Source organism: Leuresthes tenuis, unplaced genomic scaffold (assembly GCF_036924035.1).
Source record: "Leuresthes tenuis unplaced genomic scaffold, fLeuTen1.0.hap1 SCAF_6, whole genome shotgun sequence".
NCBI lineage: Eukaryota > Metazoa > Chordata > Actinopteri > Atheriniformes > Atherinopsidae > Leuresthes > Leuresthes tenuis.
The window spans coordinates 19,900,004-19,918,905 of record NW_027325360.1 but is presented as its reverse complement, the minus strand read 5'-3'; the positions used below and the strand labels follow the sequence as shown (position 1 = coordinate 19,918,905).

Genomic DNA, 18,902 nt, shown 5'->3' with positions numbered 1-18,902 from the left:
GACAGCCAGATTGATATGGATTGCATACTATACTAACATGTATTGTAAGGCACACTGAACGCTTCGCTCAGCGTCAGTGTCAATGTTCTCACTCAGATAAAACTCTGGTTTCCAGTTGGAAGCAGGCAGACCTGGCCCTTCATCAACAAGCCTGGAATGACTCTCCAAGGGAAATAATTTGACCGTCATAGAAGTGCCTGCATACATTCACAGACATGAGTTCAGTACTTGTTAAACATCTAAATGTTCCAGCTGTGGAACAAGATGGATGGCCTTTCAGTATTGAGCTGGTCATGTTAACCCTTTAAGACGTATGAAACAGCCAAAAGCCTGGAAGCAACTTGTTGTTCTGGATGTATGGAAAAAAAAACTCAGTCAGTAGGTGTATGGTACCATGACACACTTTTGAAGGTAGATTTAGCTGTGCGTACTTTGTCAAGTTTGGGATTTCATAATGACAGTCACAGTGTAATTTTACTGTTTGAATCTTAGGGTTTTATTTTTTTCAATAATGTATCTCTTGACAAATTAGTCTCAGCTTGCAGGGGTTAAAAGAGGCACATGGAGGAACCCCTTTTTTTCACACTTTCCATGGTCCCTACTTTAGATTTTCCATGTCTCCCTCTTTGTTACCCATAACCATCCAAAAACATACATTCCTGTTCCCACACAAAGCCCTTGGTTTTTCTTTTTCTTTTTCTCTTCTCTTCTCTTCTTTTTTTCTTTTCTTTTCTTTTCTTTTCTTTCTTTCTCACTCTCTTTTATTTTCTCTCACGATACTTACAACTGAAGCAGTTGCACAACTTTTTGGCAACTAGGTTTCACACTTTGCAGTCAGAGCAAAATAAAGCCACTCAAGGGACCATGTGGATGGATGTCTTTGTGTGTGAGAGAGACAGAGATAAAGAAAGAGAGGCTGCAGTAGAGTGTACAAGGGGTAATTCACATCCACGTTACCTGTTGCCCATCTCTTGTTTTTTCCCCTGTCCTCCATGTTTCAGGAAGTCAATGCTTTTATTAGTGCAGAGAAGGTGGAGGATGTGACAGAGGAGAAGATAAAAGCTGAGCTCAGCAAGGTCCTGGCTCATGCTCCTTCCCAGTGGGTGAGAAGGAGCTCTAGGTCTTCAAACAAGGAGGAGGTTGTGGTGAGTCTCCTGCAGTATCTAATTTGCCCATCAGATGGTGACAGAGACTGTCATTTATACAGTGTGACACGTTTTTTTCAAGCCGAGAGTTAGGCTGGATACCTTTCAAGTGACTTGTGTTTCTGATGATTGAGGAGCAGAATTAATAACAATATTTCACTATTATATATATTCAACATTTGTCTTTTATTACTTTCCATCCTGTTTTTTTTTTCAATTTTCACTATAGGGTACAAACTACAGAAAAACTAACGCTGCAATGGAGATGAGACTAATAAACAGAGACTCCTTCTGGGCACGTGCAGAGGTATGTCAGAGTACTCAAAATTCTTTATGACTGGATATGTACTTTAGTTAAGCCTATTACAAAGTAAGGCTTTATTTTAAAACTTACTTAAAGCTATTCTACAAAACCTTCTATTCTACAAAGCCTCGAAAGAAACTTCAAACATAAATTATAAAATTATAGTATTTACATCTTTAGCTTTCAATATAAATAGTTGACTTTGTACTTTTATATTTATCATGTTCCTTTGAATAATTGTTTTTTTTTTAAATGTTGCACCATATGAGCATCGTTTCAGACTTGAAAGTTAAAAGCACGTATATTTTGCATGAGGTCTGAGTAGATTTAAGAAGAAGGGACAATACAGACGACTACTATTTGACTTTAAACTTTAATTTAAAAAAATTCTTTCCCTGTTGTGTGTGTTTGTGTGTAAGCGTGAAGAAGAAGCGAGGAAAGAGGAGGAGAGGAGAAGAGCAACAGAGGAAAGACGACGCCTTGAAAGAGAAAGAATTCTGAAAGAGAGAAGGGACGCAGAAGAGAGAGACAGAAAAATGAATGAGAAACTACAGATGATTGAGGAGCAGAGGTACTATCAATATCTAGTTCCTAACAATAATGCCTTTTAGTGGTTGTATTTTGTTTATATTGTAAGAATAGAGCACATTCAGGGGCAGTAAATGCGATGTCTTTAGGGCTTTGATTTTTAGATGGCAATAATATGCTGCTGTTTCACCTATTTTTCTGTTTTGCAGAAGAAAACAGGCGGAGCAAGAGGAAGAGCTGCGCAGAAAGGAGAAATTAAGTTGGGTGTGTCTAAATATCTTTAAATTTTCAAATGCTTTGTATGTTGTCACACACTCAAAGCAATGTAACCCTTACAGTTTACATCACTCGAAACAGCAAGCCATTAGAGACTTTTACTTCTCCTCCTGGCTTCTCTGAATATGAGGAGTATCCAGATGTTATCTTGTATACCAGATGTTATTGTAAATGACTGTGAAATGAAAGACTTACTTGACTTGACATGAGGAAAATCAGATCATCCAAAATTAAACGAAGAGATTAAATAATCTAAATATTATTGCTGCTATTTTTTTGCGCTGACAGGAGAAGCAGCAACGGGAGCATGAGGACGACATGAGGGCTTGTCTTAGAAGGAGTGAGTCTATAGAGAAAGCAGCAGTAAGTCACTCTTATCTCTTAATGCTGTATTGAATGAGTAGTTTTTAAAGGACATTGTGGAGATACATTTGTCATTAGAACACACTGATTTTATTCAACTGAAATCCGTCGGTCATTTCAATATTTTTTTTATTGTGCATTTCTTGATACCTAGGAGGCAGCAGCATTAGTGTCCCAACGCTCCATGAACCCCAGAGAGTTCTTCAGGCAGCTGTCATCATCATCATCACAAAGTCCCACCAGTCCCGGATCCTCCCGCACCGGTATGAGCTTTAACTGAGAGTGATACCACTCTTTAGCCTCTGAAGGTCTAGATATGCTCATTCAGATTTGCAGATGTTCAGTTTGAGTTTGAAGTGATAGCAAACAGTTTTGTTTCTCTCCAGGCAAACCGTTCAGACGATACCAACGGAGCTTGACAGATACAGCCTTCATCTTCTCTAAAGCAGAAGAAAGTGCGTCTTCCTCTCCACGCAATTCTCCCTTAGTCTCTCCCTTTTCACGGGCTCCTCCCTCCCCCATTTACCGTGCCATGTCCCCACCTACGAGCCCTGATTTCCGCCCTATTAACTCTCCACAAAGGCCCAGAGCCCCCATGTCACCACCCACATCACCTCTTCGCCCTGCTCCTCCAGTTTCAGCCTTGCCCAGCATTCCACAATCTAACAACCAAATTCAGGCTATTGCTCAGCCCAAATCTACATCACCCACAGAACCTTCTGCACCTCCGGCATCCCCCACTCTCTTGGCTTCTTTGTCACCCAGTTTAATAAAAAGCACCCCTGAGCAGCTGCATTCAGAGGCAACCTCACCTCCAAATGTCCCAACGCAGACAGAGGACTCAACCTTCATCTTTGAACCTTCACAAGTTCCAAAATCTCCTCTTTCTGAGGGTCCACAGCTTAATACAGGTATGGTTCACAAACAAAGATTGACGTTTACCTCCAAGTATACAGTGTGCACAAAGTAATGTGCATGCAAAAAAACAAGAAAAGACACTAGTGTTTGTCACGCGAAGCGATGAAGGAGTGTAAGCTTTTTGATTCGTATCATATACAGGTTTATTAAAACAGTACTACAGTCTGGTCTAAATATATTTGTCAAAAGCCTCTCCATGTTAGATTGTCCCATGTAAGACCATGTGAAGCCTCCTAAGGGGAGTTTCTTTAATTCTAAAGTAACAACATGTTCATAGTCATGTTACCCTTTCAGAGACATAAAAAACCTCTACGGGTACTTTGACAAGTAAGCTTATTAAATACATAGTTGTGACTGTTTTTTTACAGTTATGTAATTTTCCAATCGACAGATCTCAACACAGCAGAATATGTGCAGACTGAGCTGGTCTCAGACATTGGCTACAAAGTACAGGCAGTACTGGTGGAGGAGGATGAAGAAGAGGATGTGGAGGAACATGAAGAAGAGGATGGGAAGGAACACAAGGAAGATAAGACTGAAAGGCAATCGGAGATGCGTGTTGCTGCCACCGAACCAGCGCAGACTGAGACAGAGGAGGTAGAGGAGGAGGAAAGGGAGGAGGAAGTGAAGAGGGACGAAAAGGAGGAGCATGAGAAGGAGGACAAGGAGGAGGAGGTGGAGGTATCACAAAAGGAAAAGGAGCCTGCGTCTTTAGAGGAACCAGCAGATACAGCACAGGATGAAGAGGAGGCAGAGGATGATGCAGAGGAGAAAAACCAGTCGAGTGACATTCAGCTCCTTCCTGAGCCAGCTGAGTTCTCAGTGGAGAAATCATTAATCACAGGTAGCCACTGTGTTCTTGCATCCTGTTACCTGGACAGTTTTTCTAAATGCTGCAGATTTCTAAAAGATTACATTTGATGAAGCATAATAAAGTCATTATTTCAGATGCCGAACCAGTTTATCAAAACATCAAAGATGAAACAGTGGTCCTGTCATCTAATGGCATCACAAATGGAGACGTCACAGAGGAAATAAATGGCACAGGTTTGGTAACAAATCAGTTTATGTAATGATGATATCTGTTTCATTTACAGGTAGAACCGATATAAATACTTTTTTTTTTAACTTTTTGCTGGTTTTCCTCAGTGAGATCTCTGAGTCCATCTGACACAGAGTGCAGCACATCTGAGTTCGCTGTGTGCCACAGTGTTCACGCCACTGCAGAAGAGGATGACATCATTGAGGACAGGGAGCAGAACATCTCAGAAAATGGACAGGAGGTGCTCCTTCTACAAACATATACTGTAACCTTAGATAAAAGCTGTTTATGAGTAAAGACTTTGGAAGGGTCCTTAAACATCCCTTTCATTAGTAGAGTGAATAAAAATGAGTCCTTATTTTGAAAAGAAAAAATCCAGTCAAAAGAAGTTTTAGTTGTTTTCATTTATTCACGTCTGACTGGTAGGGAATACTTTAAAGCGCATGTGTTATTTAATATTTTTTTATATTATCAACAAATCCTACAAAATTCTACAACCAACAAGGTTTTACATGATGACCTTATGCTTAAAGGGGAACTCACCCCCAAATAACAGGCTTCTTATCATTCTATGTTAGCTTGTCTCAGACAGGCGTATATGGGGAATTTCTTTTGAGAGTTTTAAACAATTATTTATTTATTTATTTATTTATTTTTTATGGCAGTTCTTTGCAGTAACTGTACCAGGACAGTGTACAGTATTTAGGATGTGAAATGAAATAATTTAAGATGAATGGGGAAGAAGCATAAAACATTTTGGTCAATAATGCAGTTTCTTGACAAGTAAGTTTTGTGGCAAAGAGGACTGTTAAATGATTTATTTGTGTTGACTACACTGGTACTGGTACACTGGACTGTTACTGGTACTTCACACAACTAATACAGATGGTTTCAGCCATTTCATGTGGCATGGTGACAATGGGAAAGACACACAGGGGAAACAAATTGAAATAGTACACACGAGAAAGTGCTCTTGAAATTATGTGATTTTCCTTGAATTTTGTCCTGTTTACTTCAGTTGAACAAGAAGTGTTACATTTGATGATTATGACTTTTCTTTGACTCTATTTTCCTCCCCACTTTAGGATTCAGCTGAGCGGCATATGTGTGTCCGTGCTCTGTATGACTACCAAGCAGGTAAGCTGCCGTTTAGAGGATAATTACCTCACATGTGCACATGAAGTACCTTCATTTGCAATAATTACACTGTGATTATCTGGTCTTCACCATGTTATCTTGCGGTTCCCACAGAGGACGAATCTGAGATCTCCTTTGAACCAGGTGACATCATCAGGGACGTTGAGACAGTGGACAAAGCCTGGTGGAGGGGGTGGAGCAAAGACGGCCGTCAAGGCTTATTCCCTGCCAATTATGTGGAGACCATATAGGCAGGCAGAGATACACTATACTTAGACACACACACATAGGCACACTCAGGGACACCTTCTCTCTTCCCGTTTCTGCGTGTTTTTACCTTAATCCTCCCACTGAAACTTTATACTCTGTTCTGTAGGAAGAATAAAGGAAGATGTGACTCTGTTTTGTAGAAAGCGTAAAAGAAAAAAAGTTTGGCTCTCTATTTTGATGTTTTTGTGGAAAACACAAGTATGCAGAAATTACAGAGCCTCATTTTAATACATGAAAAAGCAAAGACCTTTTTTCCTGGACCAAAATAACTTATTTCTTTTGAAATACTGTGGAAATGTTGGTGGGAGAGATGACTTCACAACAGCAATGATCATAAACTTGCTCCTCTTCTAAGTAACACAAACATTTTTTAAGTTTATAGTCTTCTTTTTGATCCACACATAGAACTCACATTCCTTTGCTCACCATTTGTATCCATGTACCAGATATCATCTTATAATCATCTTTGTGTATATCCTGCATTATTTTGTAGCACTGTATTCATTACTGACGGTCTCACAGCATGGTTTAATTACCTGAACCAGAACAGGAGCATAACAACTGATGAAAAAAGCAGAAGAACATGATGATGTACTTGACACCTGTAAAATTCTTTATTTTGGATGGGGTGTATTTTGTTCCTATGGTAATGTCATTCCATACATTTTGTCTTAATTTTACTACTTTTTTAACAAATTAATACATCTTGTCACCACACAGATGATATGAACATCCTGCTTGGTGTCCTTCAAATCCTCCAGTTTTAATGATCTGTTATGTCATAATACTCTACAATGTATATAAGATTGTATAAATGGCATCAACAATTGTCTCTTTTTCTATTCTTGGTTTGTATGTATCTATGTTCTCTGCTTGTTTCACGGCATCTGTTTTTTTGTATTTACTCCCGACTTGCAAATACATACATCTACAAAGTTAAGCTGCCTAAAATGTTCCTCTCCAGCTTTATTCTTTACTTTTGCAGTTTTCAACAACCAAACAGTATTTTCTATCTTCATCTTTAGCTGTTAAAACCCACATTTGATATTGATTCATGACATTTCTAATGCCTCATCATGCTAATGTTTGCATTGCTATGGTTTGTTTGAATGTCGAGAGAGAATTAAGTCTTTTTAAACGAACAACTTTGTTTTTAAGGTGACAACAAATGTCCCCAATGGCTTTTGAATGGCAATTTAGAAAATGAAAAATATTAAATAAAATGTGGTGACAATTCAGACTATAGTTAGCACACAGTTTATTTAATCTTAGGTGATAACAGAGCATTATTAGTTCTGATATTGTTGATGAAGTATTGCTGGCAGATTTGAATAGTTACTCTTAATTGCTCTCACTGTGCTTCACTTTTGTATTGACCCTCACATAAAGTAAAATAATTGTAGTATTGTGTTTCTACCCATAGGTGGAGACATTGCCTTTTCCAATTTGCTGCTGACAACATTCTTGAAAGAGAGCTAACTGAACAGAACAGATTCCTCAGGACAAAAGGCAAAATATTTTGACAAGCAGAGAGAAGGCTCATTGTTGAACATATTTTAGAAGCAGGATATCCTGACATTTTTAAAGCTAAAAATTGCTAATGCTTTTACACCTCAAACAGGATTTTCCCTTAAGGTAATAATGATTGATCGAATATGACATTAATATTTCGTAACCGTGCACTTTTAATACTTACAGGGTGGCTAGGTTACGCACTTGTAGTGCCAGTTCAATAACAGTGTTTGGCAGATGCGCCTCTGTTCTGGAAAGGAGAGGTAATGTCTGACATGGGTCTCATCCGCTTTTAACTGATGTGTAGTGACAGACTAAGTAAATCTTACCAGGAGACTGTTTTGTCAAAGTTACTCTAGAAGGTTAATCGTCAGTGATATGTGTGAAAGGTGATGAGTCTCTTATGAAATCTTAATTGGTTTGCAAGGAGACAAGTGTGAAAACTTCAAATGAGCAAGATTGAGTGATCAAAAAAAAAGGAGAATTAAAGTTTTAAAGCAGCAGTGAAATTGAAAAGTTCTACATTGTGTAAGAGCAACAAATATGATTTTATATTCATTTGCATGTGCAAGATAAACACAATGGGAGATAATATGAGAACAAAACAGCATCTTTATACAAAGAACTTGAAGGCAAACTGGTCCCGACAGTTGTGTCCCCTTTTCTCTCGCTTTGCCAGGTCCTCGTTCCCATGGTCATCCCCACAACTCAAGAGATCCCTTGTCTCTTCAGATTAAGCAGAGTGATAAGAAGACGCCAGCTAATGTGCCAGTCAACTTTCCCTTCCCCTCTCCCTGTCTTTAGGCTGTCCCTTCCTTCTGTGACCCTGATCAGTAACAAAAAAACCTTTGACTGTGGTGTTAAACCAACAGAGAGGACCACCCCCTCCGACATTCCCTTTATCTCATATTTAACTGACAGACCCTATCTGACCGGTTGAGGGCTGACAAGTGTGGGATGGCCGAGGTGAAATGGCGGTAGGGAAGTGCCATTCACTGCAGTGTTATCAGCACAATGCCAATGACAGAAACCTAATCTGACCTGGCTGCTGATGGCTTGTGGCTTATTGGCTGGGTTTCTGCACTAAAGCAGATTCTGGCAGCCCTGAGACACTTCCAGAGAAGGATAAGTGAAGGCACACACATGTACCCATGTAAAATACACATGTGCACACAATTGCTGATGCGCACTATTCTAGTCCCCATTTCTGACTTCCCTCTATTTGCCACTCCTCAACTCCTTCCTGTCATCGTCAAACTAATAGCTTGGCGCAACTTTTTGTGAGTAATTATTTGGGAGAGGTGTTATTTTACGAGAGACAAAAATCTAGAGCACTCTGACAAACTCTGACTTGAGCCTTACTTCTTTACTGCACTGTACTTGTTTTCTTATTTTTCAATTTTCAAGTTTTTAACTTCAAAGAAAAAAAAACCTCGAAAGACAGGTTCACTTTCTATCCCCTTAATGCTTCAGCTCACCTTTGCGCAAGCGGCCAGTTTGATTTCAATGCCCTCAGAGCAATGTGTTGGTTTAGCAGAGCATGCAATGTGATTCATAAAACAAGTAAGATGCTCCTCTTATCCTCCTCCCTTGTTTAGTTAAGGATCAGTGTTCGTAAGCACAAGACTGAGAAAATGAGTATCATTTAGTTTTTTTGTTCTCTGTTCTGTGGGGCAAACAGTCAGAGCGAGCAACACTTTTTTCGGTATGATTAAACCTCACATGGAATGGAAAATAAATCCACTGCTCTTGCTGTTTTCTTTTGACACAATTTCAAGGCTACAGTTAACTAGGAAGAATTTCTCTAAACTGTTATCCAATTCAAATCAGCTTTAGCTTGGAGATAATTCCATCTTGTGTAAGTCTTGATAAAACCTTTGCTTTTAAACATCTTTCTTGTTCTTGACATTGTCATTTTCCCTTTAAAGTTAATCTTCAAAACAGCTGAAGCAGATAACGCCTCAGAAGCTACGGATGGCTCTAGCCAAGATTTTACTGTCAGTATAGAAACCGGCCCATTAACTTTTGAAGCCCTCTTTGGCAAAGCTCCCTATCCTCTCAGTTGCTATCAAAAAGCTATTTTCCTCGACCAGTCCCACACAACCCTAACAATGGACGGAGGATTAGAACATCTCACTGTCTTGAAACAAGATAAAAAAAAAAAGGATTTTTTTTAAAGTCTTTTTATCAGTCACTGGCGAAGCCCAGCTGGCAGCATTTCCACCTCGGGATATTTCCTGACATGTTTCCCAAGAGATGGTTTTTGCTTTTACGATACAATTCCTGCACATGCAGTCAGCCAACATGTGGAATTGTGATCCAATCAGAGACCCTCTTCTCCTTTAGTTTGTAAATGGTTAAGTCTCCTAGTCTATTGTGAAGGAATCATCAAAGTGGCTGGAAACCACAGGGGAACATTGGTTGTTGTTAATTAATGCAACAAAATTTACAAATGCTTTATTTTCCTGATTCCAAAGATAAAGAAAGGAAAGGAAAACATGCTTTGAATCTAGCAACAGGCACGTCTTAATATCTTACCTCATCTTCAGGACATTATCCTTGACAAAAAATTATGCTGTTTCTCCTGTCTTTTTTTTTTGTTATAATTATTATTATAAACTCTGCTGTGGTTCCAGAAGAAATCTCTCCCTCTGGTTTAGGTTTATTGGATTTTTGTTCATTTGGATCATTAATGTTTCCATTCAGTAAACTGACATAAAATGTGTTTTGCTAAAATGATCTTTCCCAGCCTTTACGACCATGATTGAATTTGACAGAAAGGGGGGACACGTCAAAGGCTGTGGTAAAATCTGAAAGGCCTCTAAAGAAAAATTATGGCCTGGATAAATGATTGTTAAAAAGATTTTTTTTAAATTGCTCTCAATCCAGTGAAGTTTTTTTATTTTTATAGATTGTGATTAAATACATTTTCATATTTCTTAACACACACAAATGGTAAAGTATACAAGATATAAAGAGAAATATTGTTGGTGAAAAACTTTTAACTTCATGACATTTTTAAAGAAGTTACCAGCCAGCATGTAAAGGTGATTACGGTCCTGGAGGTCAGTAACAGGGTGAGCTTTCTCTTACCCTAAAGACTAACAGGGTTGAAAGTCCCTGTCCCCTTGGTGACAAACACACATGCACACGTATACACACACAAACACACACACACACACACACAGATACCCAATCTGTGTTTGAGACACATTGCCTCCGGCACCACAATCACTGCCAGATGCTGTGACTTTCTCTCAGACAATTCATTTCACAAGTATATCTGAAGGAGTGATGCCCATGGTAGTATTTGAGGGAGACAAATGCGCATGAGTGTGTGTATGTGTACTTGAGTGATGGAGACATGCCGGTGGCACTGTGAGAAAAGGACACATATGAGATCAGATAGAGTTGAGACTAATTCCCAGCCTGGCCTAAGGACACCAAGCAGGATAATGTGAGACATCTTTTCTCACACCATTTAGGTTAAGCCCTTGGGGACAGAGTGTTTATTCCTTGGCTGAACTACATGATCTAGGCTCACAATAATAGTAAAAAAAATATATACACCTGTGACAAGGGAAAAGAGGAAACATTAAATTGATGTTAAAAGGTATATCAATCTGCCAATTCATTTTTACCCTTCATAAGACATTAAAAACTTGGTCATTTGCACTGTTGTTTCAATGACTTCAGTGACTGTGATGTTAACTGTGCAGATTTATAGTGGATGAGACACCCAGTGCCAGCCCTTGGCAGCCCAGGCACTGTGCCCGCCCCAGGGGAGGTAGATGATGGAGAGCAAACAGCTAATAATTAATACCATGATTACACAGGCTGGAACAACACGGGGAGACAAACCCTCACACACTCAGGCAGGGACCTGACCAAGACTGATAGCACCAGAGCATGCAAGTACATATACAGATGCTCAAATATACGGACACAGGCATGCATGCAGTATCTCACGCACATACATACAACAACCAGGAGCAACACTTGAATGATTACTATTACAATATCTAACATCTCTGAGATCACACAAGGATTAATTAGACAATATGAAATATATGCTGTAGCATTGGGTTAATATAGAGCAGTAGCTAAATAAAAAGGCTCACCCAGTCATATATTCATTTCAGTTCAATTCTAGTTCAACCACTAGTGTTTGTTCTTTTAACTGCACAGAAAACGGAACGTCAGTTCCTCTGGATCAGTTTGACTCCTGTGAGACATTTAAAGTAAATAAATCCAGCTTGCTAACCAACCATTAAACCCTACCTGCCATGTGTACAACTGATACCCTAATTCTAAGGCTAAAAAGACCATAAAAATGTGTTTAGGCTGTAACAATACTGCCTGGATCCCCCTTTGAGAGTGTGAATGAAACCTGCCATCCTTCAGTCGTTACCTAAGCCACACAGAAGGATAACAACATAAAAACGTCACGGTCACCCTCATTAGCAGCTGGGATGGAGTTCTTCTGATTTGTATGAGCACGCATGAGGTTTGCGATGGCTTCCATATGGGCACCCCTTCATTTTTTAATATATCCAGCATCACGTTACTCCAGAATGAAGTGATTCCAATTTCTCCAAACCGCAGGTATTTTTCTAAATGTGCTCGACATGTCCAGGATTTCCTACCATTTGAAGGGATGCAGGGGTGGTATGTGTTTTCACTACAGTGCGGCTTCCCTATCTCCCTCATATATGTGTGTCGGAATCTGGGAGGGAGAGAAATGTGGTGAGAAAAATGTGTGCAGCAATGTGTGCTTGAAAATGTATGTGTGTGTGGATGTGTGGGTATAAAGAGATGCCAACCATGAAGGGGCCATGGAGGCCCTGGGGCCTGCAGCCATTGGCCAACCGTTCCTAACTTACTGTGCCACATTGACTCCGTTTCCATTACCACAGTGGAAGGAACAATAAAAGGCTGTTGTGGATGTGTGGTCTACTAACACAGCAGAGACCTGGACAGCCCAGGACAGATTGGAGCAAGTGAGACCTGAAAAGCTTTTTGCATTTGTGTTCCTTTTTGTACACTTTTAAATGTACAAACTCTTTGGGACAATTTTTTTTTGTGTGTGAAGAGGTTGGACTCAGAGAAACACATGCAATAAACACAACTTTTTAACACCTCATTATGTTATGGAGGCTTATGAGGTGTGAAGCTTGTCCCAGTGTTGTGAAATCCTGAGCTTCTCCTCCATTGATCTGGTTACCTAGGTGATGAGTGACAGCAGTGGCAGTGATGATAACGCCAGAGTTTCATTAAAAAGGTCGTGAGTTCATTCTTCAGAAAAGAGCACATATCAAGTTCCATTTTACGGTAATAGTGGGCTGCCCAAACCATATATTTTTTTGAGTTCACACAGTTTAACAAAAAGAAGAACTTAAAGTAAAAGTTAAAAAGAAATAAAGAAAAGGACAAGCTAACCCAAGTCAACACAGAATGAAACAATCTATTACACTATATGTAATAGACACTAAAATCTTCAGGTCCATTTGTCTAAATGGGACCAAATCTTGTTCTGAATGAGACTAAAAATTCTGGAGTCTTGGTTGACAGTAAATTGTGAACTGGTTAGATATGAACTGGTTATGGCTAAATTTAAGATTAAGGTTAGATTAAGGCTGTCCATGGTGAGTGGAAATCTTTCAGGTATCTATGGAGGCTTGTGTGTACATTAAACAAACATGATGACAGCTTAACAGTCTCACAGGAGCAGACAGTTACTACAGTAATGCTTTCGCCTCATGCCAATTTTAACACCTCACTCTGCTCGGGCTGGACATTTCCTGAGCTTATTTCCTTAACATTGACCCAACCAATGTTTGATTTTCTTTTATTTCACCCACAGTGCATAGACAGTACAAACTTTGAACACACCTTCTTGTTCAAAATTAATGGGCTGGGGTTCCCAAATTTTGACTGGTACTGGGAATCTGAGTTCATTACAAGCTGCAAGTTGTCATGATGCACATTGCTGCAGTTTTCACAGAAGCGTCCTGAACAAATGAGGTAGAATTAGTGATGACTTTTTTTAAAAGTGAATCTTCCTTAAGTGTTCATGTAAAGTCAATGTAAAAGTCTGGAGAAAATTAGTTGAAAAACATAAACTTTGCTTTACATTACTCAAAAAAAACACATGCTGCAGAAAAGAGTTTCTCATCTTTTTGTTTCTTAGTTGGAGGAGATGATGACATTTGATCCTGTCTCACTGCGTCACACGTCAACCTCGTCATGCCCTGTCACTCTGACAGCTCACAGCCTGCGAGGCAAAGGATCATGGGAGCTGTGTCAGACACAGCGGGGAGGTCGGTGGAAGGCAAGCTAAATGCACGTTGTGCGTTTCTGTGTGCCAGTGTGTGTATATGTGTCTGTGTGACTTGAGGTGTATGCGCATGTGTGTCAATCTGAAGGGATGGATGCATGCCAAAGGCGAGAGTAACACCATGTCAGAGTGCTAGCAGACGATGCCTATTTCAGATACACTAATACAAACAGTCAGCTCAGCCATGAAACCATTTCCTCCCATGATTCCTCCACTCCCTTCCCCTCTGCTCTTTGTGTCAGCAAGGTGTTGCAAGGTGAAGCAATGTTTTAGACTTCAGATCAAACATATACAGTAGAATCAGAACCAGGATGAGATGGAGAGTAAAAATCAAGCAAACAATCAGTTGATTGAACAAATGACAATATATTGCCAATCAACAATGACTGTCACACATTCATATTTGAAAAACTAGTCATCTTTGATGAGTTTTGAACTTTTGATAGCAATTGAGTTTTGCTAGCTTGGAGTTTCAGTAGGGCCTGAATGCCCCACAATTATTACACATGTAGGAGCCTACATGAGTGTCATAAAGTTGATACTGTAAATATGGAAACACTGAAATTGGTATTGTGTTATACCCCACAAAATACTTTTTTCTAATAGGATCTCTTCAAATGATTTTCTTTTACATAACTCCCTGTAGTGCAAATATATTGTATATATATATATTCAAAATATATTGTTTCCATCTCTTGTTTTGGAGTGGCAAGTGCAGAGGGTTGCACAGCTTTCAAGTATTTATGGTTTTTACTTTGTGGAAAAGGCTCAAACTTCTCTGTATACTAAACAATATCAGATCAGATTTACCAGCTCTGTTCTTAATGAAGCCTCACGTTCTTTCCATTTTTTCATCTGTCATCAGGCATCTACTGTAGTTTGAAATATAAATGCATTTAATTATCCTGTGTGACATGGTGGAAGTGACACTGTTTTCCTTAGAATATGAATTATTAGATTCTAGAAAAAGGAAACGGCAAGAATTTTTTCTCTTGAAACTGGGCTAATGTTAGACATTAATTTCTTCTGGTGGTTGCTTTTGTTTGTTGCGCAGAAGTATTTTTGCCTTACCTCCCAGCTATTGATGCACATTGTACCAGCTCTTTTTGGACAGAAGAAAATACAATTTGAATGTTTTTCATCTTAATGTGACTAATCTTCCTGTGTTACCATGATGATGTTGTACTCTTAGAACTGAGTATTTATTCTTTAGTGGCATTGCAGAGATTTTGGGAAATAAACTGAAATACTAAGTGCAAGTTTAAATGAGACATCATTGCCATGGTTGCAATGGAATTAAATAAATAAAATGACCTATGGTGTAATAGCCCATTAGAGTCTGGAACATTGCACGCTTATGAGATCTCTTCAACAAAGACCATTCTGTAGTTTAAACCAGAGAGCAATCATATTACTTACAAAGCTAGTATGGAAATTGTGATGGTCTCATACAAAGATATGAATAGTAGGCCCATAATAGTTGTGGCTTTGCCTCAATTATCCCTTTTGAATGAACAGTTGGTTATAGCATTGCCTTCAAATCGTTTTAGCTGCCCGCCACTGTCAGACAAAAAGAGTGCCACATACCTTCAGTGTTTTGGTCAAGATATAATGTATTTTACAGGTGTAAGAGTCTTTGAGTAATTGGTAATGGGCAGCGGGAACTGGGGCCCCTGTGTGCCACCTGGATAATCACACTAACCCTGCCAACCACCATCCATTTTCTCCCCAACACCCACACAGTCACACAAATACATAGAGACATGCATACACGGTAGTCAGAGAAGGATGTTCCTTGGAAGCAGAAGGAGCGAAAACTGGCTCTCAATGTAGATGTATAAATAGTCCTCACAGTGCACAACATGTTCTGTTTTGATGTAATTACGGTGCAGGAAGATCCTGGTTGAGTGAGGAGCTCTTTTGGGCAGCCACAGTGGGGTCTTAACGAGGATGGACTATGAGGATCAAAATTATAGAGATTTAAGAAGGTGACAAAAGTCAGAAGAAGAAATGTACAACTGTAGGGATTGCCATTGAGTGGCACTTTAACTAATACACACGCATACTCTCACTGATGCAGGAACACCTGGACTTGATGAAAGCCAGATGTTCTGGCCAGTTACTCTTTCTGTAGAATACGGACTGCAGGTTAACACAAGCTGGGGCATGAAGCAGACACTTTATCTATTATCTTGTTCAAATGGGTCATTGACCCTCTCACCACCAACACTACCCATACTGCTCTGTGCCACTTGCCAACACGTTGAACTGATTTAATTTACAAGTATCTCTTGACAAGGAGCGTCTTCTCAGCAAAACTAAGATGGCAAACATTTTAGTGTCATACTTTGTTTTTTAGACAACAAATGTAGATAATAAAATAAGGTAGTTTTCACTGAAGCAAAGAGAAGGCTGCTTTGCCAAACTTTGTATAAGTATAGTGACAGAGTCCAGTATAGCTATGATATGATTTTGCTTCCTTGACATAGTTACATTGTTCAAGGGTGAGTCAGTATTGGAAGCAAAAAAATGTGCTGAACACAAGGGGGAGCAATTAGGCTTTCTCTGTGTTTTCCAGGCCAAATAATCTGCTGTTACTTCTGGACCAAGCAATCTTTTCCTGTCCATTGTTTTCTGCTATAAATCAGGAGGTCCTTAGTGCTTGTTTGTGCCTCTGTGTGTGAAAATATACCAAACTAATCAACCTAATCACCCCAACCCACACATTCGATGCAAAAATGAAACCGTTACAAAAATACCACAAAAAACTTAAACTTTTGCGAAATTTAAGTGCTTGACCTCAGTGCGGAAAAAAATATAAATGAATAAAAATGTTTATTCTATAAGAAATCAAATGTAAATCAAATACTAAAATAATAACTTTAACCTATTCAGAACATGTAAGGAGCCTTTGTAATTCCAAAACACAATGGAGCTCAACACGCTCCTTCTTAACACTTGTACAGGCCTGTGGCATTGACTGATTTTAAATCTTACTCTGGTGAGTTTCTCCCCTTTGTGAATTAATTAGTCTCTGCCAAAGCGGGCCACATTTGTCATTTGAATTCATGCTAATGAGTACCGAGGTCTTGTGGAAGAGCTGATAGGCCGGAGCAGCTGCTCTGTCCTTGCGGGGCCTAACTGTCTCCCCCTTTTTAAACTGCTCCATCTCTCGGTCTACTCCTCTGTCTGGCTCCTCATCCCATTTCTCTCTTTCAGGTTTTTGCCCCCCACCTTTCCCATCCTCTTTCCCTTCAGCTCCTTCTCCCTTTTGCACCCTCTTTCTTTCTCATCCTTGTCTCTTCTCCTGTGGCCTTATCATCCCACCTCCTTCTTTTCACCAACCTCCTGCTGGTCCTGGACTCCATGACCTGTCAGTGGAGAGGAGATTGCCCGTGTCCCAGGCTGATAAGGCAGCTAATTATCCAACACTTCACACAAGGCGGCAGATCGGCAGAAAGACAGCCACACATGCAGAAGTATATGGGCTGCAAAAACAGTCAGACGTGCATACACCACTAGGATAACACAACCCAATTTATAGATAGATAGATAGATAGATAGATAGATAGATAGATAGATAGATAGATAGATAGATAGATAGATAGATAGATAGATAGATAGATAGATAGATAGATAGATAGATTGATAGATAGATAGATAGATAGATAGATAATTTAGTAACAGATGATTTAATACATCTAAATACTCAATACAAAAAAAGAGAATGAAAACAGACACTATCTTATGCCGCTCCTATATAATGCTGTTGTAACTAAAAGCTAAAAATCTATGGCATATCTTGGGAGCAATTTTTGTAGCCAAGCACTCCAATCTAGCCTCTCAGGCTCCCAATTTGATAGAGCAGAAATAAGTACTTTGGTGCTCTTTCTGCAGTGTTCAAAATGCAGCATCAGTGGAGCGAGAGAGCCGCGTTCTGTAGTGCTCCATTTCGAAAGTTTTCCTTCAAATAGCAGCCAAGTGGTTTAGACACTGTGTCAGAGAACAATCCAGCCAGGCAAAATAATGCATTTTCTTTTCTTTTTTTTGTATTTTTTTCTGATTGGTTCTCTCGGTTTTGACTGGTGAAGTACATTATACAAATAAGACTGATAATCTCTTGATCAAGTATGATCAAATACATTAAATGCAGCAGCTATAATATTTAGATTCTGTTGACAACCTACTGTCACGCTTCTGTTTTAAAGGCTTTTCTTTAGAAACTATAGTGACTAAGAGAATTATGGAAAGTTGATCAAATGTTCATTTTTTTAAGCATACCTCTTTACTGCTTACAAAGTCAAGTCAAACTACCACATGTACCAAATTTCATTTACTGTAGAGCTTCTAATAGGCTTACTGTGGAATGCTGAGCGAGTACCATATTTATACTTTTTAGACTTAATCAAATTACATTGGGAACTTTATATGTTTATCACATCGTTCCCAACACCCTAGAGTGTCATCAGTAATTTGGCTCAGATACATCCCACCTACTCAAAGAGAAGAGTGAGGACTAATGTCATTTCGAGGGGATTATTGTGATCTTTCAACACATCTTTGGGGAGTTAAGCATGTTGTTAAAGAGAGGAAGGGAAGAGCAAGAAAAGTGATAAAACCCAACCACAGAGCTTCTGTTTTAACTTTCACATTTTCTCCCCTCTCTCTCCTCCGATCTATTCCATTTTCTCCCTCACATCACCAAAAGCCATATTATGTGCTTGTCAAGATGGATAAACCCCTCAGCCAAATGTTCAGATGAAAACAAATAAGTAGGAGACGTTCGTGTAATCGCTTCTGCCAGAGAAAGGCTTTAAGAAGAACATAAACACTTTCTGGAAATGTGCCTCGCAAATACTAATTCCCTCACGCTTTTGTCTGAGTCTCATTCAACTTCAGGACCATTTCATACTGCGCCATGACGAGATGTCACCATTGGAGACACGGTTAAAACTACTTTGCAACATGGTTTGCAGCACTAAATAAAAATATGAGATCACATTACCTTGCTGCTTGTAAAACTGTCATGATTCTATTCTGGGGAATTATGAAAATTTCTTTAATTAACCT

General features: G+C 39.3%; 1 protein-coding gene across 1 annotated transcript in view; it reads left to right on the top strand.

Annotated features, from left to right (window-relative positions):
- The window catches only part of LOC140310003 (uncharacterized), a 36,126-nt gene extending 29,314 nt beyond the window's left edge, over nucleotides 1-6,812 (top strand). The window contains exons 5-16 of the mRNA XM_072388102.1: nucleotides 1,002-1,145; nucleotides 1,375-1,452; nucleotides 1,869-2,020; nucleotides 2,187-2,241; nucleotides 2,542-2,616; nucleotides 2,771-2,879; nucleotides 3,003-3,527; nucleotides 3,926-4,378; nucleotides 4,483-4,581; nucleotides 4,684-4,817; nucleotides 5,662-5,713; nucleotides 5,828-6,812. Coding sequence (XP_072244203.1) covers nucleotides 1,002-1,145; nucleotides 1,375-1,452; nucleotides 1,869-2,020; nucleotides 2,187-2,241; nucleotides 2,542-2,616; nucleotides 2,771-2,879; nucleotides 3,003-3,527; nucleotides 3,926-4,378; nucleotides 4,483-4,581; nucleotides 4,684-4,817; nucleotides 5,662-5,713; nucleotides 5,828-5,964 — 2,013 coding nt within the window. The 3' untranslated portion in view covers nucleotides 5,965-6,812. The remainder of the gene's footprint in view (nucleotides 1-1,001; nucleotides 1,146-1,374; nucleotides 1,453-1,868; nucleotides 2,021-2,186; nucleotides 2,242-2,541; nucleotides 2,617-2,770; nucleotides 2,880-3,002; nucleotides 3,528-3,925; nucleotides 4,379-4,482; nucleotides 4,582-4,683; nucleotides 4,818-5,661; nucleotides 5,714-5,827) is intronic.
- Nucleotides 6,813-18,902: the final 12,090 nt, after the last annotated feature.